This window comes from Notechis scutatus, chromosome 2 (genome assembly GCF_049901735.1).
Source record: "Notechis scutatus isolate UNSWTSFEM ecotype Mainland chromosome 2, rNotScu1.2, whole genome shotgun sequence".
Taxonomy (NCBI): Eukaryota; Metazoa; Chordata; class Lepidosauria; order Squamata; family Elapidae; genus Notechis; species Notechis scutatus.
In genome coordinates, this window is record NC_142010.1 from 211,946,849 (window position 1) to 211,965,361 (window position 18,513).

Here is an 18,513-nt window from a genome sequence, read left to right on the forward strand (position 1 = left end):
GAAGGAGGGCTCTTTCCTTCTGGTTCACAGAGTTGTGAAAAGAAAAATCCAAAATCCTTTGCCTGGTTACATGCCGCTCACCACTTCACCGCTCCAGCACACACTTAAGTCCCGGAAACTTTCTGTCTTCGGGGTAGCCATTAAAACTGCCGCTACCTCCTGTCTTCAAGGGGAGTATACCTAGCCAGGGAGGGGAGATGCAGCTCCCCTCAACCTGGCTAGCAGTCTCCCCCTCTTCCCTCACCCCTCCGAGGTGAGTCCGAGATGGATCCAGTCCCGTTGGGACCCTCCAACAAGATAAGCACAGATCAAAGCCACGCACAAACACAGTCTTTGGTTCATCTTTGAAGGAAGTGCCACCGGAAGCCTAGATAGTCTCTGTTTCATTGGTTCAAGTCTTAGCACTGTCTTAGCATGTCACCTCAGCTTCTGCCCACCTAACTGTTTGAAAGCATGTTATATGCAAGTAGATAAATAGGTACCACTTTGGTAGGAAGACCAGCTGGTGCTTCATGAGGACAGTCAGAATGCTGAATCTCTTCAGAGGTGACACCTGTTTGCAAGGTGGCTTCAGTGGTTCATCTTTCTTTCTGGTGTGAAGCTAGGTCATCCCCTATGGTGCACCATGGTGCATGACAGTGAATAGAATGGGCTAGCAGTCTCAAGCAACCAGAACTATGTGTTAGCCTCCTAATTGTAGTCTCCAGATTATTGTAACATTGCTATACTCTAAATAAATAAATAAATTGGTGCAGAATGCAGCAATACAAATTGCTAGCTGTTAGAAGAGCACATATTTACACTTCTGTTCTACAATCTGCATTGATTGCCAGTCTGCCTCTGCATCTAATTCAAGGTGCAGTTTGTTTTAGCATCCTGAAATCTAGATGGACTGCCTGTCTTTAAATAAGACAGATACAAGATAATAATCTTGTATTTGATTTTATGCACTTGTTTGTCATGGCCCAAAAGAGCAGTACAACTGCATCTGATGGTTGTCACCCAATTAGCACTACTCAGGGAACATGTGTAGCTTAAGGAATGCTACAGACATGGGTGATTATTTCTCTCATTCCTCTGCAGTGGTTACCATTACTTAGTAATACTTCCCCACATTAGATGACAACAAGCTTTCATTCGGCTATGGCCAAGGATATATACAACAAAGTCCTCCCTATTTACCAGGATAATGCACAACCCATCACAAGTTTGAAATCCTGTAGGCAAGCTTTGAAAACAGATATTCCCTTAACATCTACCCAGCTTAAACCCCAAAATACCTGGAGTGAGGAATGATCTAAGGTATATTCTTCTTGCCTGACCATTAGTGATCCCTCTACCAAATCATCTGATTTTTATCTGCCTCACTTTGTCTGTTTGAAATTGAATAGAATTAGGTGTGATACTGGAAGAAGTGCCTCTCAGTGGGGATGGAAATTCCTCTTTTTGAGAGTATGGTGCTGATATGCAAACTACTATACATATTGTGCAAGATTGCTCACAACATGTGTTCTTTGGTTCCCTAGAAGATCTGCATGAAGCAATGCCACAGGCAATCACCTGGATAGCTGAATTGGACATCCAGTTATGAGGCCACTGCTATACCTCCATAGAAGTTTTACGTGGACTGTGTAGATATGTTACATGTTAAGCCTGAATTCCCCAACAAGTGTTAAGGAAAACAAACTAAACAGAATGTGTAGCGTAGTCAGATAGGCAGACAGGTAAATGTGTGAGATAAGTTTATATTTTAGTTAACACGCAGTAAAAAAACAGATACGCTTGTGCTATCAAAAATATAGTTTATTCCATTAGGAATTATAGCATAGTCAAAATAAACGGTCCATTAGTCATGTATCATTTCAGTCAGTCCAGTCGGGGATACTCAATTTGCAAAATCCGTGTTGTATAGCCAATGTCAGTTCACTTACAATAAATCAGTCCGTATTATCTCTTCTCTCCGTTGAGAAATCAACACTCCTTTCTCTCCTCCGTTCCAGTAAGGAAAAACGCAGTCATCAATCCATCCAGTAATTAGGGATCATTAAGCCAGAGAGAGAGAGCTGCAATTGACTTGCTTCTTTTATGGTGCTTTTACAACCACACCCTTAATTACATTCTTGTAGTTAAAGTTACACACACTTTAACCAACAAACCATGATAACTTATTTATTATTTTTTACCCAAACCAGTTAGGGTAAACAATGTTATCCCTAACATTCTCCCCTTTTGGGTAATAATAATAATATAATAATAATATAACCATTTACACCTTTAAATCATAATTGTTACAACTCTCTTTAAATTTTACTACACCTTGAGCTTTTGTAAACTGGTCTGCAATGTTTTCTTCCGTCATGCAGTACTCTAGTTTAATTAGACCAATTTTCACAGATTCTCTTACATTTAAGTATCTTAAATCAGTATGCTTTCATCTAGTCTTTACAGCAATATTAGTAGCTAACTGTATGGCTGCCTGGTTGTCCTCGTACACAATAATGGAATCTTTAACAGTTATACCCATGTCTAATAATAACTGTTTGTACAGAATTAAGTCAGTGCATAGTAATGACAGACATGAAAATTCTGCTTCCATCGTGGACAAGCTGATATGCTGTTGTCTGATTGACCTCCACCCTATTAGTGTCTTACCAAATAATATAGCCATCCCAGATGTTGATTTTCTAGTGTTTATGTCAGTTGCAAAACTTGCATCTGCATAGGCACTAAGAATCAAATCACCTTTTGGCTCTAGATACAATGCATGGTGCATTGTTCCTTTAAGATATCTTAAAATTCTCTTTAATGCTTGCCAATGACATTGATGTGGATCATTATTAAATCGTGCCAGCTGATTAACACTATAAGCAATATCTGGCCTTGACCAATTGCTTATATATGATAAGCTACCAATCAAAGATTGATAGATGGTCTTATCGAATTTGGGACTTTGAGCATCAGTTTGGCAAACTTCCTGACTCATTGGAGTCTTTGCCGGCTTACAAAGTTCCATTTTATACAATTTAATTAATTGGCAAATTTTATCTTCTTGAGATATTTTAAATCCATTTTTGGTTTTGTTAATTGTCAATCCTAGATACTTTTTAATTTCACCTAAATGCTTTAATTTTATCTTTTTGGCTAATAATGAAATAATCTCAGTAGCTTCATTATTTGTATTAGTAATCAAAGCAATATCATCTGTAAATAATAACAATAATGACACCGTTCCATTATTTTCTCTTTTAAACATACATGGATCTGCTAAACCAGATTTAAACCCTATATTGTTTAATTCTTTCACAATATATTGGTTCCATTCATAGCCAGAATCCATATAGACTCTTTTTGAGTTTCCAACAATCATTGCTATTTGCTTTATTATCATTTATATCAACTGGTTTTTTCAAATATATTGTATGCTGCAATGGTGCATGTAGATAGGCAGTTTCTACGTTTAAATGGTTAACGATATAATTCTTCTTAGCTGCCCACACTAAAGCTGCTCTTAAAGTTGTAGCCTTTAAATTTGGTGCAAATACCTCATCATAATCAAATGCATTTTGATTAAATCCTTGAGCTACTAACCTAGCCTTATAAGTAACTGTCCCATTATTTCCAGTCTTTACTTTGAATATCCATTTGCGCCCAATGGATTTTTCTCCTGGAGGTAATTTGGTATCTTCATATACTTTCATTTCCTTTAATGAATTTAACTCTTTTTCCATTGCCTTTTGCCAATTCTCCTGATCCTTTACAGGATACATCCTAAGTTCATCTATACTAGTAGGAACTTTATTTACTTGGCAAACTATACTTGCCTGATACCTTTCAGGTGGTCTGGTTACACCTGTTGTGCGTCTAGGTATTACAGGACTTACAGGTGGACTTTCCTTTATTTCCTGTTCTTGATTATCTATCTCTTCTTGATCAATTATTTCCTCTTGTTCTGGTTCTATTTGCTCTTCATGGACTTCTTCTTTAATTGGACTTTTTTTATAACTAGTCTTTTCTTTCTGCTTCTTGTAGGTTTCTATAATTACACGATTATCTGAATCTTGCTCTAATCTATTCCATACTATATGTTCTAGGAATTGTGCACTAGCACTGCAGTATACTCTAGATGTACCTTGTTCCCAGAATCTATAGGATCTATGATTTGATTGATATCCAACAAAAAATAATCTTTTAGCTCTATGCTGTCCTTTGTTTCTGAGTTGTGTAGGGATATGCACCCATGCTGGTGCACCAAATGTGTGAATGTAACTTAAATCAGGTTTCCTACCATGCCACAGTGTGAATGGTAATTCACCTGTTGTTGAATTAACAACATTATTTAATATGTGATTACCACACATTATAGCTTCTCCCCACAAATTGTCAGGTAATCCTGAATCTGACAACATAGTCTGTCCCATTGATTGCAGTGTTTGGCCTCGTCTCTCTATAAAGGCATTATGTTGAGGCCTATATGGTGCAGACTTTTTATGTTGAATACCTGCCATCCTAAGTCTACTCTGGAATTTATTATTTGTAAATTCCGCACCATTATCTGTTATAAGAGTTACTAATTTCTTTTTAGTTTTCCTCTCTGCAAATTTTAACCAATTAAAGAAATTTAGATACGTTTCAGTTTTTCTCTTCATTAGAAAACAGGAACCATACCTAGAATAGTGGTCCATTATGCTTAATATGTATCGAGCACCACCTACACTTAGTTTTTTAGGACCTATTATATCGGCAAATACTACCTCTAAAGGCTCTTTGGTAGTAAATCCATCAACTCTATTTGCCGGTATGACTTTGCTTTTGCTTTGATTGCAAGCAGAACATTGCAAATACTTATTACAAGGTTTCAAACTTATTCCTGTAGATAGTTGAACAGTTCTCTTAATCATTTTAAAATTTAAATGACCTAGCCGTCGGTGTAACAAGTGAATACATTCATCATGAGGTTTCTTATTATCATAAACTGTGTTAGCCACCTCTAAACCATTATCATTTAACACACACAATTCACCTCTTAAAGATGCAGTAATTTTCTTACCTTCTTTTTCAATTAAGCAAGTATCTCCCCTAAAGGTAACTACGTATCCTAATCTAACCAACATTCTAACTGAAAGCAAATTAAATTTAAGTTGAGGTACATATAACATTTTTACGTTCTCTTTTATACAAGAACAATGTGCAATACCTTCACCTTTTGCTTTCATTTTCCAGCCGTTTGCCAATGAGATATGCTGTGAACTCATGGACATTTTTACAAATTTTTTGTTATCATTTGTTATACAGTGGGATGCTCCACTGTCAACCACCCATAAATTATTTTTCACAACTCCATTACTATACATGGCTAACTCAAAAATTTTATTTTTTCTTTGATGACTTCCAGTATTTTGACTTGCATTCTGGCGCTTTGCTTTCTTACAAAATCTTGCCAAATGTCCTCTTCCTCCACAATTAAAACACTTTTTAATTGTGTATGCAGTAGGTTCATTATTTTCCTTTTGAGGTTGCTCCCTCCTTAACTGATCTCTTTCAAGCCTTCTTCTGGCCTCTTCAATCAATCTGCCAGTGATATCAGTTAAAGTTAGGCTTTCTTTAGGAAAATTTCAAGGGAAGTTACGTAGTCATCAAAACTTTCATCTAATGAAGATAGAATTATGTAAACCTGGTGTAGTTCAGAGAAAATTTAGTCAGTCCTTGAAAAATGCTTTTCATAGTATTCAAATGACTCAGCATATTACCATTCTTTTGGAGATGCGTCCGGAAAAGCTTCCATGTTAGATTTATGTGAGCACCAACGTTATCTCGGACATAAATCCTCTTCAGTTTTTGCCAACACCCAACAGCTGTTTGCTCTTCGCGTATATGAACAAGTTGCTGATCAGATAGTGTTAGTCCTATGATGCAAAGAGCTTGTTCATTTTTATGTTTAAAGTCTTCTATCTTTTGACTATCTTCCTCATTTTCAGTATCCCATTCCTCTACGTTTGGTGGGTTTTCAATTATGTTCCACAAACCTTCTCTTCGTAGAAGTAGACTACATTTCATAGACCATGAAACATAGTTTGTTCCATCCAGCTTGGATATAAGGGACAAACTTTGTAGACTGACGTGCCATGTTCCAATATATGGATATAAAACTATAATTAATAAAAACACAGCTGTCTGTTTACTGTAACGTGTAACAACACAAAATCTCACTTTTTACATAAACCTGTTTTTTATCCTAGTTTAACTGACTTTGCAGTCTCTGGGCCCATAACCAGTGTTAAGCCTGAATTCCCCAACAAGTGTTAAGGAAAACAAACTAAACAGAATGTGTAGCGTAGTCAGATAGGCAGACAGGTAAATGTGTGAGATAAGTTTATATTTTAGTTAACACGCAGTAAAAAAACAGATACGCTTGTGCTATCAAAAATATAGTTTATTCCATTAGGAATTATAGCATAGTCAAAATAAACGGTCCATTAGTCATGTATCATTTCAGTCAGTCCAGTCGGGGATACTCAATTTGCAAAATCCGTGTTGTATAGCCAATGTCAGTTCACTTACAATAAATCAGTCCGTATTATCTCTTCTCTCCGTTGAGAAATCAACACTCCTTTCTCTCCTCCGTTCCAGTAAGGAAAAAACGCAGTCATCAATCCATCCAGTAATTAGGGATCATTAAGCCAGAGAGAGAGAGCTGCAATTGACTTGCTTCTTTTATGGTGCTTTTACAACCACACCCTTAATTACATTCTTGTAGTTAAAGTTACACACACTTTAACCAACAAACCATGATAACTTATTTATTATTTTTTACCCAAACCAGTTAGGGTAAACAATGTTATCCCTTCTCTTCCCTTATCCCTTATTCTCTTCTGTCATGTTCTCATCATACGCTAAACAATAATAATAATCTTATATTACTTCTGCTGATGAATAGTCTCTAATCACATTTATTAAGATTATAATTATCATGTAATTGCTTTTATTGTGGCTTCTTTTCACCATAAATTCTGCAATTGAAATAGCAATCAATGTTCCAACTGCTTTAGAAATCTTTCTCTTAATTCTGACAAAACTGTAAACTGATATCCAAATTCTAAGGGCTGGCTTGTTGTTTTCTTTTAATCTGAAATGATATTGATCTACTATATACAGGGAATAAACTTTTAATAACTTGATTTTATGTCAGAATATAAATATCAACTGCTTTGCTGAACAGAAAATATTTGTAGAGATATATTCTTTCACAGTGTTTTCAGTAACATAGCATTCTTTTTTAACTGTTTTCATAAAACACATTTCAGGCTCTAGAAATATCTTTTGATGGGCCAAAGACAAGCATATAGAAGCATAAAATAACATATTTTTACCAACCTACTTTTGGGGACATTACATTGATTTTTTTTCTTAATTTTTTGTTTGAAATAATGTTTAAACTTGTAATATGTGCTTATTAAATCATTAAAACAAATGTTCATTGATTCTATGACTAATTATTACAAAGCAGAGCAATGGTGAGAAATTCAATGTTTGGGACTGGTTTGAGTGTACCCTCAGGGTAAGATATAAAAGAACTCTGTTTAGAAACAACATGAAAGGCAAAATGCAGGGAAATCGTGGCTGATCTTACAAAGAACTAGAAAAGAAGGGGCAAGGGGGGGTGGAATCAGAAGTTACTTGAGAAGTTGAGAAACTATGGCACATCACTTGGCTCTTTTACAGACAAAAACAAAGCTTTAGTATTCCATTAAAGTAGGTCCAAAGCCATTATGAAAGGAAAAAAGACATTATCAGGGCTATCTCAACCATTCAGTGGAGTGAAATGGTTCATTCTGATGGCAGATCCTGGGAAGCATCAGCAAGGTGCTTGGAGAAAAAAAAAACTATGTTCCTTTAGCCATCCTGAAGGCATCCCATCAGCAGCATTGACAAAAAAATTCAGTGTTCAATATCATTTGTTTATGTACATTCAACAGAAAGGGGCTGAATTGAAGCAAGCTCTGGAGTAACCTAGTTGTGAAATCTGTAAAACCTATTCATGTAATGTTTGCTAATCTGACCTGGGAAGTAAGTCCAGGTAAAAAAGATTGTTCTTCCTGGAAAAGGTACCTAAAACTCTTCTGAATGTTAAAAGTTGCATCTGGGAGAAGGCATAATATTTTCAATGCAATCTGATGTTTTATTATTATTATTGTTAGATCGGAAGTGGATCGGTTCGAAGGAGACGTGAGACCATCCTAGTGAGTTCAGCTCTTTATTGGGAATAGGAACAGTCTGAAGAATACAAGCCGCGGCAGCCCTTTATATAGGGCTGGTTCGCGGCTCGGCGGCCAATGGCAGCGCTTTGAATCTCCCGTGATCGGCACAGCCAATCGCAGTAGATTCTTAGCGCTCCAATCACGGCCGGGGCTTCGACCAATCAGGTCGCTGTCCGTCTGGACCAATCAGTTTGCGAGGGTTTGGAGTATGCTAATACAGCACAATTATTAGTTCTCTTGGGTCTTAGTACAAGCATTTATTAATAACTGAATACTTTTTAAAGTATTTTGTGTTGTGTCCGTCGCAAGGAAGGAGACTCGGAGCCAGTGACTTTAGTTCAGCTCATTTATTGATTCCCGAGATCGGCTCGGGTCCGAAAGAAAAGCGGCGGCTTTTATTCTTTGGCCGCGGCGGCCGCGGCCAATGGCACCGCTTTGAATCTCCCGCGATTAGTTTCCACCAATCGCGGGAGATTCGTGGCGGGCCAATCAGTGCGGCTCGCTCGACCAATCAGCTCGCCGTGCGTCTTGACCAATCACTGCGTGGTTCTACAAGAATGGTAATGACCGTACAGAACACCCCTCCCCTCTTGGTAGGGTCCTACGTAACGTAGTCCCGTAAGTAGATGGGGCTACGTACTTGTCTACTTGACCTGCGCAGGTTAGTTGGTGCTTCGCTCCCGGCCGGTTCGGTCGGGTTCTGTGTTGCTCTCTGCCCTGTTGATGGAACCGTCTGGAAGGCTGAGCCGGACCTTTCATCGCAGCTCCCTCCCGGTCTACCCGGTCTGGTTGAGCTGCGGTTTCCGCTCCCGCCTGGTCTTTCCGGGCTGGTTGAGCTGGCCTGGCTGCTTCTCCCTGGTGAGGTGTCAAGCTGGCTGCTTTCCGGTGAGTATTCCTGGTTTCTTTCTCATGGGGTTTGGTCCTTGGGACCTTCCCTCCCCTCTTGGTTTGTGTTGGGGGGGTTCCCTTCTGTGTTTGCCTCTGTTTGCGTGTCAGTTGTGTTTCCCGTGGCTGTTCTTGACCTTAATTGGTCGATGTGTCGTTTCCATGCTCGTCCGTCGGTTGTCTGTAAGCGGTATGAGCGTGGACCTGTCACTTGGGTTATGGTTGCTGGTACCCAGAGTGGGTCTCCGGTGAGGTTTTTCGCGTATACTGTGTCGCCTGTTTTAAATATTCGGTCTTTGCTTGAGGAGTTTGGGGTTTTTTCTGGGTTGTATGTGGGGTGCAGTCTGTCGAGTGGGGACCTTAATTTTCTCCCCATCAGTACTTCTGCCGGGCTTTTATTGGTTGTTGTATTCGGGGTTATGTGTTGTATGAAAAGCATTTTGTTTATTTTCTCTTGGATTTCCCCGTTTTCTATCTTTTGGATAGTTTTTTTTTGTAAATTGAACCATCCGTTCCGCCCTCCCGTTCGCCACCGGATGTTCCGGCGCTGTCAACGCGTGTCGTATCCCCCGCTCCGCTAGGAATTTTTCGAATTCCAGCAAGGTAAATTGGGGCCCGTTGTCGGATACGATGACGTCTGGGAGGCCGTGGGTTGCGAATAGTTTGCTGAGTTCCTTGGTGACGGCCTCCATGGTGGTAGTTCTCATGTTGCTTACCTCCAACCAGTTGGAGTAAGCGTCTACCGTGATGAGGAAAGTGTGGCCTTTCGTGGGCCCGGCAAAATCTATGTGAATCCTGGACCATGGTCCCCTAGGGGTTTCCCATTCCAGGATTGGGGCGGCAGGAGGGCTGGGCCTCGTTTCCTGGCATCTGTTGCATGCTGCCACCCAGGCCTCGATTCGTTTGTCCATTCCTGGCCACCAGGCGTAACTTCTGGCCATGGGTGCCCCTCATGCAACAATTCCAATACCTTTCCCTGTAATTTTTCCGGAATAACAACCCGCCCCCAAAGTAAACAACCTTTTTGTAATGACAGTTCTGTTTGCCGGTTCCGGAATGTCCTGAAGGTTTCGTCGTCGTCCTTTTCGGGCCACCCCTTCTCTACCCAATGTAATACCCACGCCAGACGTTTGTCTTTATTGGTTTCACGGGCAATGTCTGACGTGGTTATGGGTAGATTGGGCAGAGTCTCTATGCTAAGGGTGGCCGTCATGGGTGCTGGGTCGGTGTCCAAGTCCGGTAGCGGCGTGCGGCTCAGGGCGTCTGCATGGGTGATTGTCTTACCGGGTCGGTGTGTGAGCCGGTAGCTGTAGGAGGCAAGGAATTCGGACCACCTTGTCATTCTTGGGGATAGAATGTTCAGGGTGGCCCTGTTCCCTGCCAGGATTCCCAGCAGCGGCTTGTGGTCGGTGACGATGGTGAAGGTCCAGCCGTAGGTGTACTCTGGAACCTTTTGACGGCGGCAACGATAGCCAGGGCCTCTTTGTCCAGCTGACTGTAGTTTCTTTCCAGTTTGGTGAGGGTCCTTGAGAAGAAGGCGATGGGTGCTTCTTTTCCGTCGGGGAGAGTGTGGCTGAGGACGGCACCGATGCCAAAGGGTGACGCGTCGCATGTGACAGCTAGCGGTAGGGTCTCGTTGTATTGGATGAGGATGGCATCCGAGGTGAGCAGGTCCTTGGTTTTGTTGAAGGCGGTTTCCTCGCGTTTCCCCCAAGTCCACGGGGCCGCCTTGTCCAGGAGCAAAGGCTCCGCCGCGGTCGCCTTCTGGGGCAGGAAAACATTGTAAAAATTAAGCAGTCCTAGAAATGCCTGTAGTTCCATTTTATTCTTCGGCCTGGGGGCTTCCTTGATTGCTCTGATTTTTTTCTCGGTTGGGTGAATTCCGTGCCGATCTAAAAGGTACCCCAGGAACTCGACCCTCTCGGTGTGTAATTGGCATTTTTCTTTTTTAACCTTCAGCCCCGCATTTTTGAATTTTGTTAGGACCTCCCTCAGGTGACCCTCCAGTTCTTTTTGGTTGGCTGCCGACACCAGTACGTCGTCGAAGTAGGGTACCACCCCCTTGATTCCTTGCAGGAGTCTCTCCATGAGGCTCTGGAATATTCCTGGGGCCACGCTGACTCCAAACTGGAGTCTCTTACAGCGGAACGCCCCCCGGTGGGTTACTATGGTTTGCGCCTCGGCAGTTTCTGCGTCGACCGGCAGCTGCTGATAGGCTTGCGCCAGGTCGAGCTTCGCAAAGACCTTGCCTCCCCCCAGTGAGTGTAGGAGGTGCTGCACTACTGGGACGGGGTAGGCGCTCTGTTGCAATGCGCAATTTAGGGTGGCCTTATAGTCTCCACAGATTCTCACCGACCCATCGGGCTTGACTGGGGTGACTATGGGGGTCTCCCACCGGGCATGGTCGATTGGCTCGAGGACCCCTTGTCTGATGAGCTTGTCTATTTGCTCATCGATTTTTGGCCGGAGTGTGAATGGTACCCGCCCTGGTTTCAGGCATATTGGGGGAACGCTGGGGTCTAGGCTGAACGAAATAGGGGGCCCTCGGTACTTGCCTAGGGTGCCGTCGAACACTTCCTGGAAGTCCCTTGCGAGTTTTTCCTCCCAGTCGGCCTCCCCGATGTGGTCGATGCCCGTTACTTCGATTCCGAGCGGCGCAAACCACTGCAGTCCCAAAAGGCTGGGGCGGTCTCGGTCCACGATCGTCAGGGGGAGCCTTGCTGTGCGTCCTTTGAAAGTTACCTCGAACTGGCCTGTTCCGACTACCGGTATGCGATTCCCCTGGTAGTCCTTGAGGATTAGGCTCTGGCTTTCCAGTCCTCTCCTGTGGATTGTGGTCACCAGGCGCTTGATTTCCCGCCATGCAACCATGGAGAGGTAGGACCCGGAGTCCACCTCTATCTTGCATGGCTCGCCCTCAATGCCCACTTCCACATATACTTTCTGGGCGTCTGCGCTGGATGAGTGGCCGATGACGACCGTCTGGTGGGTTTCCTCTCTCCGCCGGTTCCCGCCGTCTCGTCGGCCCCGTCCGTCTCGGCTCCATCGGTTTTCGGCTTGGCGGTCTCTGGGCCTGTGGGGGGTGCCATCTCGTCTCCAGTCGCTGCCGTCTCGCCGCCGGGGGCTGTAGTTTTTCTTGAGTCGGCAGACTCGGGCGATGTGGCCTCTTTTATCGCAGTGCCGGCATATTGCATTGAAAAATCGGCACTCCGATCGAGGGTGGTCGCCTCCACACCTGGCACACGGTTGCCCCGACTTACGACTCCGTCGATTGCGCCGGTCTCGATCCGCCTGGAGCCGATTCACGTCCTCTTCCTCGTCCGTGGTGTCGGAGGTGGAGTCGAGGTCGCCATGGTGTGTGGTGGTCTCTCGGCGGCTTGCTTCGGAGCGCATCTCGGTTGCCATGCCTGCCTCGGTGGTCGCATTGCGGTCCCCGGCGTCGGGCCTCCGCATTCGAGCCGCTGATTTCCGGGTCGCCTCGGCTGCGGTGGCATCTGCAAGGACGTCGGCGAGGGCGATGTCGCCTTTTGCCATCAGCCGGCTCTGGAGGACTGGGCCTCTGAGCCCCAGGACGATGCGGTCTCGGAGTGCCTCATCCATATCCGTAAACCCACACATGCCCCGAGATTTCGCAGGTCAGCCACGAAGTCACCGATGCTCTCGCCTGCTCGCTGGTCTCACCGATAGAAGTTGTGCCACCTGATGACGGTGAGCACGTCGGGGGCATAGTGGTTTCGGAGCAACGGCTCGAGATCGGCCCAGTCCATCATTTTTACGTCCTCGGGTTTCGCGAGGGCTTTTGCCATCTTAAATACTGTGGGTCCGCAGTGTGTGAGGAAGACAGCTCTTTTCTTTTGCCCGTTTGCATCCTTTAGATTGCTACTTTCGAGGAACATCAGGAATCGGTCGGTGTACGATTCCCAATCCTCAGTAGCCGGGTTAAAGGGGGCGGGCGGTACGATGCTGGCCATCTCATCGGTCTCGTTTCCTCAGGACACGTGCTCGATGGGGATCAGGTTTGGCATCCCACCTTCGTCGCCAGTGTTGTGTCCGTCGCAAGGAAGGAGACTTGGAGCCAGTGACTTTAGTTCAGCTCATTTATTGATTCCCGAGATCGGCCCGGGTCCGAAAGAAAAGCGGCAGCTTTTATTCTTTGGCCGCGGCGGCCGCGGCCAATGACACCGCTTTGAATCTCCCACGATTAGTTTCCACCAATCGCGGGAGATTCGCGGCGGGCCAATCAGTGCGGCTCGCTCGACCAATCAGCTCGCCATGCGTCTTGACCAATCACTGCGCGGTTCTACAAGAATGGTAATGACCGTATAGAACATTTTGGTACACATTTTTTTCATAAAATGATAACAATAATGATAATCATATAACAATTCATTTCATTTTCCAGAAATAATTTCATGGGATGGGAAATCTCAAGGTGGTAAGAAAGTATGCAAAAGTATGTGCAATGAAATAGATTTTATGCAAAAACCAGGAATTATATTAAAGATTATGCATTCCATCTTACTTTGGCATCCTATGCAACTGTCATATAACGGTTGAGTTTTAATTACTACAGCATTATTTGCTAATTTGTAATATTACCCTATCTAAGTAATATCTAGTATTTACCTAGATAAATACTAGTATTTAGCATTTATCTAGTATTTACAATATCTAGTATTACCTTAGCAAGTCAGTAAAATTAAAATAGCAACTAGCAATTTTATTTATTTATTTATTTTTATTTGATTTGATTTGTCAATCACTTACAAGATAATAGAGATAAGGATAAACATAAGTATGAATGCAGGAAATAGGTACGAATAATTGGGGACAATAGGACAGGGACTGTAGGCACGATTGTACGCTTATTAACATATCATGTAAAGGTATCACCTGAGTCTTTTTTCTGAACTTGCATTTTATTTGTTATAAAATACATGTTTGCCCATTAATAATCAAAACACTGAAAGGGACCAAAATTTGTCAACCACAATGTATTTATGTTTCCCAAGTTAATGGGAACACTAAATCTAGCTTGATGTTGACAATTTTTTAAACATCACTTAGACATGGAGATATAGAAGATATATACAAATCTAAACTTATGAAATGATTTCTTCTATTCACCTCAGAAATCATGTTGAAATATATATTTGATATTGTCTATGTCACATTTTCACACTTTTATATTTGATAATAAAAGAAATAAGTCCTGCACATGGCAACCTGAATGAAATATAGGATAGGAAACTGATAAACAAATGGATCAATTCAAACTTAGCAGACTTAAATAATAACAAACTCCAGCAGTTGCCATTTGCCCTACAAGAGATAAAAGACTACTGATATTTACAATAAACCAGCACTTTCATGCAGCTGGTTTTTTTTCTAAGTTTGAAAATCAAATAAGGGATTGGTTCCAACCTAACCACTGTCTCTCAATACTAAGTTCAAAGTTAAGTCATTCTCCCATTACATATTCAATTACACACCAGACACAAGTCACTAACCCTTGCCCTCTTGTCTGCCCTTTACTCACTTCTTTCTGTTATACTGGAACACACTTTTAAGAGGACAAAGTACTGTAATGCTCCTTTCAGTTGCTACTGTAACTCCACTGTCTTCAAAATTCTTGCAATGAATTAAATACATCTGCCACTTTGTTCAGAGATTTTTTTTATCCATATACAGTTACTATCAAATAAAAAATGAGTAGGCTAAAATATTCTTCTGATTAAGACCTACTGAATTCACTCTTGTCTGAGTAAATTGCACATAATTAATATGTTAGATCAAGAAAATGGTTCAAGGAAAGGAATCCTACACCACTGTTGACATTTTAGTAAAATTGAATGTATTAACAGACATGATTACTTAAATTTGACTCTGACTTACAAACCGTTCAAAAGTGACAGTACTAAATTCTTACTGACAAAAATGGATGACCTATGCTGAATAGTAACAAGTTGTAAAGGTTTATTTCAAAACCATGTTTTGAATACTGTATCCTTCTACCAGCCTATATAATTCCTACATACAGATACTGCTATATGGTCAACATGGATACTTAATTCCATGGGTGGATTCCTCTCTAGAGTAATATATATGGATATACCATTTAATTGTAATGATTTTATAATTAATAATAATGGGATATTTGTGATAAGTAAAAGATTCAATTTGAAAAAAGCTATGGTACTAGCTGATTTTGAACCCTTTTAATGATAGGAGTATATATGAAATTATGAACAAACCAAATTCTGATGAAAAAGTATAACAACAAGGAAGGAAATAATTTCATTTCAAACTGGGTTATATTTCTTAGAACAAGTAGTCCAGGGGTGGGCTGCTGGGGGTTCACAGGGGTTTGGAAGAATCCCTGGCTAAGATTCTGCATAGTTTGACTGGCTGGTCCCGCCTCCCATCCCTCCTAGGAGTCTCCACATGGCAAGTAAGTGCAGAGCGCGCGCGGAGGCTCAGGGATGGTGAAAAACAGGTCTCCTGGAAGTTTGGGAAGGCAGGAAATGAGCCCATGTCCAGCTTCCAGAGAGCCTCCGGAGTCCAGGGAGCCTGGACTAATCACACTAATCAATTAAAACAATAAATCAATTAAACCATTAATAAATTATTTTATAGAAATTGATTATCTAATCATTGATATAGGTAATGAGGTAGAAAAGTTGTAAGTTTTGAGGTAATGGATTAATCAGTGTTTGATTAAAGTAATGAGGTAGTATTGAGAGTCTGAAAGGAAAGGTTAATTGTTTTACTAGAAGCTGTTATTTACTGGGTTGGACGAATTTATTGCTCCGATGGCCGCTGCTATTACGCTGTAAACAATAGGCTGTAATGGAATGTTCAAAAGCACGCTGGATTATTGAAAGAGAGCAAAACTCACTGAATTAAAACACTTTAACTACAATCAATATGTCTCTGAATAAGATTGTTTTCCAATAGTTTCCCAAAGTTCTTCAAGTTGAGTAGTAGTAAAAAACAATCCAGAAATTTGGGTTAACCAATCCAATCTGTCCTTTACTTTTAAAGTTACTTCTAGCTGCAATATCTTTTTTTTTTCTTTAATAAATCTGACAGTCACTCCCGATCTTAATCGCAGCTAATTTCCTCCTTTGAGTCCCACTTTCCAAGGAAAATTCCACTGCAGAAATTGGAGTGATTCTTACCAAGACTAAGCACGCTGTTACAAGATCTTTCCTTTCCTTTCTTTTTCACTTCCGTCTCAGCTGCCTTCCCGGCTTTGATTCAGCCACGCTGGCGGTTCTCTTCTTGCTAGGGCTGAGAGTGAGAATGACTGGCCCAAAGGTCTAAATATTTTCTCCCTAAGACAAAACTTGAACTTCCCGTTCCTAGTTTAGCACCTGTTGTGCATATGCTTCAAGTCAGTATTAACTTTTGGCAATTGCCTGGACAAATCCCTGCAGTCGTCTTAGCAAGATTTCAGAGATTGTTTGCCATTGCTGTCTTCCTAGGGCTGAAAGAAAGTGACTGACCCAAGTGCCATAGGTAGGACTAGAATTCACAGTCCCCCGTTTTTAACCTGGTCCTTTTAACCACTACTCTAAACAATATGTTTTACATTTCACCATTCTGGTCTTCCTTTAAGGACAAGAACAAATGAGTCATGAGATCAATTCCACCTTAGTAAGGACTATTTTAACAAGTGGTATAGCTTGAAAAGTCCTGATGAAATGACTGGTAGCCCTCTTCAAGTTCTCTGATTCCTTAAAACTATATATTGAACAACTAGGCAATTAATTGCCACATCAATCTGACAACCTTTCAGGTCTAAATATATAAAAATAACTTTTATCAGATAGCCTGAAATCTGCATGGGAATTGGGTTTAAAATCTATTACCTGCTGATATTCTGCTAAAATTTTGGCAGGAGATATTTCCAAAATGGAAGAGATCAAATTATTTAATCATTTACCCCTGTGATTCAGATGCTCTCCCCATTTAATTTGCTAAAGACATACTATATAATAATAAAGCAATGTTGGTATTTAATAGATTGAAAACAAGACAGACTGAATCATATGTGGAGCATTCTATCCCTTTGGAAGTGATATCTCAAATGCAGAAGGACTATAGCACAACAGTGTTTTAATCTCCCTGCAAAGAAGAGCAACAAAACAGACAGAATTGAAGACTGACAGGAACAGATGCAGACTTACCACTTGAACAGTTGGGTCCACCCCAGCCAGGCTCACACTGACAGGTGTTTGGAGCAATGCAACGGCCATGAATGCATTTATCAGTACAGTGAGCTGTCAAAGAAACAGGGTGAGTGAAACAGATAATGAAAAATCAAAAAGAATAAAAACAATGAAGGGGCAGGTTGCATAAAAGCAACAATGAAGGTTGCTTTTCTGCAACCTAGCCATTTCCAATTTCCTCTTAAAATTAAGAGGCTAAGTTGTTCAATTCTTGTTTGAATTAGTTCTCCATATATCATTATTCTATCATCCATCTATATGCATTTATTTACTAATTGTCCCAGTTTGCTACAATTAAAACAAAAAGACAAAACAAAAAGAAATTAAGAAATTAATATTTTAACCGTGTAAATAAATATTCCAGTGATGAAAAACAAGGAACACGGGTATTAAGTAATATTAGCATTTCATATAGGGAAGTTTCCTAAAATCTAAATTTCATATTTATTAAATATCATTCATACAGAGCTTTCTAATCAAGCACTGAATTCATAAATTCCTTTAAAGATTACCATTTCTAAGATAAAAATGCATCCAAAGAAAGGTCTCCTACAATCTTTTCTTTATTTCTTGATAAATTAATGTAAAACAGTACCTTGGTAATTAAAACAGAAACTTCTGAAAATTGTCATGTTTTAGGTAATGTTAGGTCAATTTCTGCAAACAGTCAGTGCAAACAGCTTCCTGCCCCCTCACTTTTCTATTTTTATCATCACCTATTTTATTCTTTGATCACTTATCTGAAATAATACAAATACTAATGTTTCTTATATGAATATGAAACTGCAGTGGCATAATTTAGTGTTACTTCCCTAAATTTTTTTTAAAAAGAACACCGCTGCCAAGAGATAAATCATAGATTAGAAGCAATTAGACTATGGCTGGTTGCTTAACAACTGTTCCAGGTCACAGCAGCTTTGGAACAGATGCCTTACAGCAGGAGTGGGGAACTACAGGATGGCCCCTTTAGGACTTGTGGACTTCAACTCCCAGAATTCCTGAGCCACCATGGCTGGCTCAGGAATTCTGGGAATTGAAGTCCACAAGTCCTAATGGGGCCATAGTTCCCCACCTCTGCCTTACAGTATAAAGCACTCCCAACACCATTGTAAAAAGACCTATCAGTTCCCCTGGTCACA

General features: G+C 41.2%; 1 protein-coding gene across 4 annotated transcripts in view; it reads right to left on the reverse strand.

Annotated features, from left to right (window-relative positions):
- The window catches only part of MEGF10 (multiple EGF like domains 10), a 106,313-nt gene that overhangs the window by 62,910 nt on the left and 24,890 nt on the right, over nucleotides 1–18,513 (reverse strand). For all 4 annotated transcript variants that reach the window (XM_087957997.1, XM_087957995.1, XM_087957996.1 and 1 more), the window contains exon 5: nucleotides 17,333–17,425. In XM_087957997.1, coding sequence (XP_087814123.1) covers nucleotides 17,333–17,425 — 93 coding nt within the window. The remainder of the gene's footprint in view (nucleotides 1–17,332; nucleotides 17,426–18,513) is intronic.